The sequence below is a fragment of the Siphateles boraxobius genome, unplaced genomic scaffold, assembly GCF_051911475.1.
Source record: "Siphateles boraxobius isolate OS27281-9 unplaced genomic scaffold, OSU_SipBor_1 39, whole genome shotgun sequence".
Classification (NCBI taxonomy): domain Eukaryota; kingdom Metazoa; phylum Chordata; class Actinopteri; order Cypriniformes; family Leuciscidae; genus Siphateles; species Siphateles boraxobius.
Window position 1 is genome coordinate 4,405,219 of NW_027509019.1, and position 9,588 is coordinate 4,414,806.

Sequence of the window (9,588 nt, forward strand, 5' to 3'; positions counted from 1 at the left end):
TTGCTGTGCTTGTAGAACATCACTGTTAATTATCAACCAGTATTACTGTAAATTACATGATCTGGAACATTATTAATATTTAATATAAAACAAAGAAAAGGCTCCTTCAGATCTGGGTGTCGGGTAAATGTTTCGCGCTCTATATTTTGAAGGGGGAGGGTGCGCGCTATGACGTAGCGCTGGTTTCTCTCAGGTCCTGTAAACGGGTATAAAAGACCTCCCTTCAACACTCACAGACTATTCTTCTACTTCGTCTCCTTTTAGCATCACATCACCTCTGTTTCGCATCATGTCTGGACGAGGCAAAGGCGGGAAAGGGCTCGGAAAAGGAGGCGCGAAGCGTCACCGTAAAGTTCTGCGCGATAACATCCAGGGAATCACCAAACCCGCCATTCGGCGTCTGGCTCGCCGCGGCGGCGTCAAGCGCATCTCCGGGCTGATCTACGAGGAGACCCGCGGGGTGTTGAAGGTGTTTCTGGAGAACGTGATCCGCGATGCCGTCACCTACACCGAGCACGCCAAGAGGAAGACCGTCACCGCCATGGATGTCGTGTACGCGCTGAAGCGACAGGGACGCACCTTGTACGGCTTCGGGGGATAAACGCCTGAAACCGGAGAAACTGACGAACCCAACGGCTCTTTTAAGAGCCACACACTCACGCACAGAAAGAGTTGATAAAATCCCACGTTTTCTGAATAAACTTATGTAATAATCACACAATTACAGTTTCACAGTGACGTCGTTTTTTATTTCAACAAATTACTTCGGTCCTCATCTTCTATAGGTTACTAAAGAGAAATTATATGCCATTTCATAATCGAACAGGCCAAAGCCATATTCTAATTATGCATATAAATCTAATCAGCATTACTTTTCTCTCTGGATTTAATTAATACAAAATAACAGTTACATGAGAATTTCCACAAGGTACATGATTACAAAGGAACACATTTAAGATATTACAATAGTTTACATATTAGGCCTAAGTTACATATACAAATAATTCTATAACTCAATGAATAATTTATCACATTGTAATTACTATTAACTACATTAATCACTATTTTAATTATATATTTTCTTTTTTAATTACACGATTGTGCAAAATACATGTATAGAACTGTTTATTTTCTCAAAATATCCCTCAAATCTATTAAAAAAAAGTGCGCGAAATGAAACAAAGGAAACTGTCGTTCAAACATGGGTGGTGGGCGGGGCTATTTTTAAGCGTCTGTGATTGGCCCTCGTTCCCCTCATGATGCTTTGAGTTGTCCAATGAAACATGAGGTTATGGGTTCGGCCAATGGCAACAGGCAATCAGATGGTTTGAGTCTCTCTTTGTAAATTAGCATAGGTCAGTGTATAAAAGCCTCTGTGTCGCTCCTGAGTTCACACTGACTCGTCAGTTTAACGATCATTCATTATCATGCCTGAACCAGCCAAGCCCGCGCCGAAGAAAGGCTCCAAGAAAGCCGTCACCAAGACCGCCGCGAAGGGAGGGAAGAAGCGCAGAAAGTCCAGGAAGGAGAGCTACGCCATCTATGTCTACAAAGTGCTGAAGCAGGTTCACCCTGACACCGGCATCTCCTCCAAGGCGATGGGCATCATGAACTCTTTCGTCAACGACATCTTCGAGCGCATCGCCAGTGAGGCGTCTCGTCTCGCTCACTACAACAAGCGCTCCACCATCACGTCGAGAGAGATCCAGACCGCCGTGCGTCTGCTGCTGCCCGGAGAGCTGGCCAAACACGCCGTGTCTGAGGGCACCAAGGCCGTCACCAAGTACACCAGCTCCAAGTAGAGTCCGAGGAGGCGCTCACACACAAAGGCTCTTTTAAGAGCCACACATATCATCCTGGAAAAGAGATTATCACGCTTGTGGGGGAAACCCTTACTATTACTATTACCTACTACTAACTGTAGCTTATGTAGTTTAACATTTATGTAACGTTAAGTGTCCGATTTTCATTTTTTTTTGTGAACGTATTCTGGATTGCAGTGAATTGGATTAATCTGCAATATTTTTTAATTCGATGTAAAAGTTGTAAATAAATTATGTATATTTTTTTTTATATAAAGGTTTTTTTGTAACTTCCATTTCCAAAATAAATGCAGACCTTGCCTAAACTTAGAACTGCCTAAATTCTTAATTAAAACCATAGCATATCAAGTATTAAGGAGAACAATGGTACTTGTTGATTAAAGGACAAAACAAACTGAAGTTTAAAGCGGTGAAATAGATGAAACCTGAATGAATTACAGACACAAACAGATGAAAACTTGTGTAGGAAAACTGTCACTTCAATAAACTGAGATCAGTTTTTATTGTTATTTTTATTTTATTGTAGTGAGTTTGTAAATATGGAGTATTTATTTTTGGTGTTGAGTTTACCAGACAAATTATCCATCCGCTTGAAAACAGATTTCTGAACCAGCCTGAAAGCAACTGGTACAAGTATTACTTTCTGCTATAAATATTTACAATGTTTATAAACTATTTTAAGATGTAAAGTGAGTTATTTCACATTTGTTACACTTTACAATAAGTCTCATTTGTTAACCCGTTAATGCATTTACTGACATAAACATTGATCTTGATCTTAAACATGTGTTAGTAAATATTGGGATTAACATTAACTAAGATTAAATATATGCTATAATTGTCATTCATTGTTAGTTTATGTTAACTATAATGTATAGCTAATGATAACAAATAACTAAGTGTTATTAAAATATCTGTCAACTCTCATTTACTGAAGCCAATGATGTTTACTTCCTAATACAATCTTATTGGAACTATTTTAAGATTTTAAAATAGTTTTACCATACCAAAATGTAGCCTAATAGTCTTCTCTGATTATTAGTGTTGATTATTATTCTGTATAGATTATAATGAGGTATATTATTATCTTTGCACTATATTTAAATGTTAAACCAGGAGCAGCAGGAGGCCATGAGGGGCAGACATCACTACACCGCTAATACACCTCTACTATACCGCTAATACACCTCTACTATACCGCTAATACACCTCTACTATACCGCTAATACACCTCTACTATACCGCTAATACACCTCTACTATACCGCTAATACACCTCTACTATACCGCTAATACACCTCTACTATACCGCTAATACACCGCTACTATACCGCTAACACACCTCTACTACACGCTAATACACCTCTACTACACCACTAATACACCTCTACTACACCACTAATACACCTCTACTATACCGCTAATACACCTCTACTATACCGCTAATACACCTCTACTATACCGCTAATACACCTCTACTATACCGCTAATACACCTCTACTATACCGCTAATACACCTCTACTATACCGCTAATACACCTCTACTATACCGCTAATACACCTCTACTATACCGCTAATACACCTCTACTATACCGCTAATACACCTCTACTATACCGCTAATACACCTCTACTACACCGCTAATACACCTCTACTATACCGCTAATACACCTCTACTATACCGCTAATACACCTCTACTATACCGCTAATACACCTCTACTATACCGCTAATACACCTCTACTATACCGCTAACACACCTCTACTACACGCTAATACACCTCTACTACACCACTAATACACCTCTACTACACCACTAATACACCTCTACTATACCGCTAATACACCTCTACTACACCGCTAATACACCTCTACTATACCGCTAATACACCTCTACTATACCGCTAATACACCTCTACTATACCGCTAATACACCTCTACTATACCGCTAATACACCTCTACTATACCGCTAATACACCTCTACTATACCGCTAATACACCTCTACTATACCGCTAATACACCTCTACTATACCGCTAATACACCTCTACTATACCGCTAATACACCTCTACTATACCGCTAATACACCTCTACTATACCGCTAATACACCTCTACTATACCGCTAATACACCGCTACTACACCGCTAATACACCTCTACTATACCGCTAATACACCTCTACTACACCGCTAATACACCTCTACTATACCGCTAATACACCTCTACTATACCGCTAATACACCTCTACTATACCGCTAATACACCTCTACTATACCGCTAATACACCTCTACTATACCGCTAACACACCTCTACTACACGCTAATACACCTCTACTACACCACTAATACACCTCTACTACACCACTAATACACCTCTACTATACCGCTAATACACCTCTACTACACCGCTAATACACCTCTACTATACCGCTAATACACCTCTACTATACCGCTAATACACCTCTACTATACCGCTAATACACCTCTACTATACCGCTAACACACCTCTACTACACGCTAATACACCTCTACTACACCACTAATACACCTCTACTACACCGCTAATACACCTCTACTATACCGCTAATACACCTCTACTACACCGCTAATAGACCGCTAATTAACCTCTACTACACCGCTAATACACCTCTACTACACCGCTACTACACTGCTAATACACCTCTACTACACCGCTAATACACCTCTACTACACCGCTAATACACCTCTACTACACCGCTAATACACCTCTACTACACGCTAATACACCTCTACTACACCGCTAAAACACCGCTACTACACCTCTACTACACCGCTAATACACCTCTACTACACCGCTAATACACCTCTACTACACCGCTAATACACCTCTACTACACCGCTAATACACCTCTACTACACCGCTACTACACTGCTAATACACCTCTACTACACCTCTACTACACCGCTAATACACCTCTACTACACCGCTAATACACCTCTACTACACAGCTAATACACCTCTACTACACCGCTAAAACACCGCTACTACACCTCTACTACACCGCTAATACACCGCTAATACACCTCTACTACACCGCTAATACACCTCTACTACACCGCTAATACACCTCTACTACACAGCTAATACACCTCTACTACACCGCTAAAACACCGCTACTACACCTCTACTACACCGCTAATACACCGCTAATACACCGCTAATACACCGCTAATAGGCAAGGCAAGTTTATTTATATAGCACATTTCATACACAATGGTAATTCAAAGTGCTTTACATAGAAGAAATTAAAATGATCACAAGAAATAAGAATAATTAAAACAGTTTAGAATAAAAGATAAAATACAGAAATAATCAGATGAAATCAGAGTAATTAAAACATAAAATAAAATACAGTGCAAACAGTCAGACGAACAGTGGCACAGTGCTCATTCAGTAAATGCACAGTTAAACAGATGTGTTTTGAGTCTGGATTTGAATGTGACTGTAGGAGCACATCTGATCTCTTCTGGAAGCTGTTCCAGCATAGTAGCTAAAGCAGACTCGCCAAGCTTAGAGTGAAGCCTCTGTGTTTCAAGCTGATGTGATCCTAATGATCTGAGTGATCTGTTGGGTTTATATTCACTGAGCATATCTGCAATGTATTGAGGTCCTGGGCCATTGAGGGATTTATATACCAGTAATAATACTTTAAAATCAATCCTAAATGTAAAAGCTCTCTGATTTCATCAAAAATATCTTCATTTGTGTTCCGAAGATGAACAAATGTCTAACGGGTTTGGGATGAAATGAGAGTGAGTAATTAATGACAGAATTTTCACTTTTGGGTGAACTAACCCATTAAATGTTTTTTAATTCATTAAAACATATATTACACATCATTTCACACAAAGAAGAAAAAGGCAAAATGCATTACTGTATAACCACAAGTTGACCAACATGGTCATACTAAACCGGTTCTAAAAACCACAAGGATGCTGATGAGTTTCACCACTTCTTGAACAAACCATGGCAAAACAACAAGGCCCCAAGTGATGAGTTTGGTCCAAAAAAGTTTCATCACAGGATGCAAAGACTGGCTAGAAATATTGACAAGAACAAAGAGGACAACATATTAGATAAATTACAAACATAATGATTAAGTCAGAGACAGATAGAGGATGACAGATACAGTCAGAGACAGATAGAGGATGACAGATACAGTCAGTGACAGATAGAGGATGACAGATACAGTCAGTGACAGATAGAGGATGACAGATACAGTCAGTGACAGATAGAGGGATGACAGATACAGTCAGTGACAGATAGAGGATGACAGATACAGTCAGTGACAGATAGAGGATGACAGATACAGTCAGAGACAGATAGAGGATGACAGATACAGTCAGAGACAGATAGAGGATGACAGATACAGTCAGTGACAGATAGAGGATGACAGATACAGTCAGAGACAGATAGAGGATGACAGATACAGTCAGTGACAGATAGAGGATGACAGATACAGTCAGTGACAGATAGAGGGATGACAGATACAGTCAGAGACAGATAGAGGGATGACAGATACAGTCAGTGACAGATAGAGGATGACAGATACAGTCAGTGACAGATAGAGGATGACAGATAGAGGATGACAGATAGAGGATGACAGATACAGTCAGTGACAGATAGAGGATGACAGATACAGTCAGTGACAGATAGAGGATGACAGATACAGTCAGTGACAGATAGAGGGATGACAGATACAGTCTGAGACAGATAGAGGATGACAGATACAGTCAGTGACAGATAGAGGATGACAGATACAGTCAGAGACAGATAGAGGATGACAGATACAGTCAGAGACAGATAGAGGATGACAGATACAGTCAGTGACAGATAGAGGATGACAGATACAGTCAGAGACAGATAGAGGATGACAGATACAGTCAGTGACAGATAGAGGATGACAGATACAGTCAGTGACAGATAGAGGGATGACAGATACAGTCAGAGACAGATAGAGGGATGACAGATACAGTCAGTGACAGATAGAGGATGACAGATACAGTCAGTGACAGATAGAGGGATGACAGATACAGTCAGTGACAGATAGAGGATGACAGATACAGTCAGAGACAGATAGAGGATGACAGATAGAGGATGACAGATAGAGGATGACAGATACAGTCAGTGACAGATAGAGGATGACAGATACAGTCAGTGACAGATAGAGGGATGACAGATAGAGGATGACAGATACAGTCAGTGACAGATAGAGGATGACAGATACAGTCAGTGACAGATAGAGGGATGACAGATACAGTCAGTGACAGATAGAGGATGACAGATACAGTCAGTGACAGATAGAGGATGACAAATACAGTCAGAGACAGATAGAGGGATGACAGATACAGTCAGTGACAGATAGAGGATGACAGATACAGTCAGTGACAGATAGAGGATGACAGATAGAGGATGACAGATACAGTCAGTGACAGATAGAGGATGACAGATACAGTCTGAGACAGATAGAGGGATGACAGATACAGTCAGTGACAGATAGAGGATGACAGATACAGTCAGTGACAGATAGAGGATGACAGATACAGTCAGTGACAGATAGAGGATGACAGATACAGTCAGTGACAGATAGAGGATGACAGATACAGTCAGTGACAGATAGAGGGATGACAGATACAGTCAGTGACAGATAGAGGATGACAGATACAGTCAGTGACAGATAGAGGATGACAAATACAGTCAGAGACAGATAGAGGGATGACAGATACAGTCAGTGACAGATAGAGGATGACAGATACAGTCAGTGACAGATAGAGGATGACAGATAGAGGATGACAGATACAGTCAGTGACAGATAGAGGATGACAGATACAGTCTGAGACAGATAGAGGGATGACAGATACAGTCAGAGACAGATAGAGGGATGACAGATACAGTCAGTGACAGATAGAGGATGACAGATACAGTCAGTGACAGATAGAGGGATGACAGATACAGTCAGTGACAGATAGAGGATGACAGATACAGTCAGTGACAGATAGAGGGATGACAGATACAGTCAGTGACAGATAGAGGGATGACAGATACAGTCAGTGACAGATAGAGGATGACAGATACAGTCGGAGACAGATAGAGGATGACAGATACAGTCAGTGACAGATAGAGGGATGACAGATACAGTCAGTGACAGATAGAGGGATGACAGATACAGTCAGAGACAGATAGAGGATGACAGATACAGTCAGTGACAGATAGAGGATGACAGATACAGTCAGAGACAGATAGAGGGATGATAGATACAGTCAGAGACAGATAGAGGATGACAGATACAGTCAGTGACAGATAGAGGATGACAGATACAGTCAGAGACAGATAGAGGATGACAGATACAGTCAGTGACAGATAGAGGGATGACAGATACAGTCAGTGACAGATAGAGGATGACAGATACAGTCAGTGACAGATAGAGGATGACAGATACAGTCAGTGACAGATAGAGGATGACAGATACAGTCAGTGACAGATAGAGGATGACAGATACAGTCAGAGACAGATAGAGGATGACAGATACAGTCAGAGACAGATAGAGGATGACAGATACAGTCAGTGACAGATAGAGGATGACAGATACAGTCAGAGACAGATAGAGGGATGACAGATACAGTCAGTGACAGATAGAGGATGACAGATACAGTCAGTGACAGATAGAGGATGACAGATACAGTCAGTGACAGATAGAGGGATGACAGATACAGTCAGTGACAGATAGAGGGATGACAGATACAGTCAGTGACAGATAGAGGGATGACAGATACAGTCAGAGACAGATAGAGGATGACAGATACAGTCAGTGACAGATAGAGGATGACAGATACAGTCAGTGACAGATAGAGGGATGACAGATACAGTCAGAGACAGATAGAGGATGACAGATACAGTCAGTGACAGATAGAGGATGACAGATACAGTCAGAGACAGATAGAGGGATGATAGATACAGTCAGAGACAGATAGAGGATGACAGATACAGTCAGTGACAGATAGAGGATGACAGATACAGTCAGTGACAGATAGAGGGATGATAGATACAGTCAGAGACAGATAGAGGATGACAGATACAGTCAGAGACAGATAGAGGGATGATAGATACAGTCAGAGACAGATAGAGGATGACAGATACAGTCAGAGACAGATAGAGGATGACAGATACAGTCAGAGACAGATAGAGGATGACAGATACAGTCAGTGACAGATAGAGGATGACAGATACAGTCAGAGACAGATAGAGGATGACAGATACAGTCAGTGACAGATAGAGGATGACAGATACAGTCAGTGACAGATAGAGGGATGACAGATACAGTCAGAGACAGATAGAGGATGACAGATACAGTCAGTGACAGATAGAGGATGACAGATACAGTCAGTGACAGATAGAGGGATGACAGATACAGTCAGAGACAGATAGAGGATGACAGATACAGTCAGTGACAGATAGAGGATGACAGATACAGTCAGAGACAGATAGAGGGATGACAGATACAGTCAGTGACAGATAGAGGATGACAGATACAGTCAGTGACAGATAGAGGATGACAGATACAGTCAGAGACAGATAGAGGATGACAGATACAGTCAGTGACAGATAGAGGATGACAGATACAGTCAGTGACAGATAGAGGATGACAGATACAGTCAGAGACAGATAGAGGGATGACAGATACAGTCAGTGACAGATAGAGGGATGACAGATACAGTCAGAGACAGA

At 41.2% G+C, this 9,588-nt stretch overlaps 2 protein-coding genes across 2 annotated transcripts; both read left to right on the forward strand.

Moving 5' to 3' along the window:
* The first annotated feature begins 264 nt into the window (after positions 1-264).
* On the forward strand, positions 265-653 carry LOC143703969 (histone H4). The gene has a single exon (XM_077197413.1). The coding sequence runs from the start codon at positions 290-292 to the stop codon at positions 599-601; it is 312 nt and encodes a 103-aa protein (XP_077053528.1). The 5' UTR covers positions 265-289; the 3' UTR covers positions 602-653.
* A 734-nt stretch (positions 654-1,387) lies between these two features.
* On the forward strand, positions 1,388-2,324 carry LOC143703970 (histone H2B-like). The gene has a single exon (XM_077197414.1). It carries the CDS (start codon positions 1,428-1,430, stop codon positions 1,800-1,802), a length of 375 nt encoding a protein of 124 aa, XP_077053529.1. The 5' UTR covers positions 1,388-1,427; the 3' UTR covers positions 1,803-2,324.
* The last annotated feature ends 7,264 nt before the right edge of the window (positions 2,325-9,588 follow it).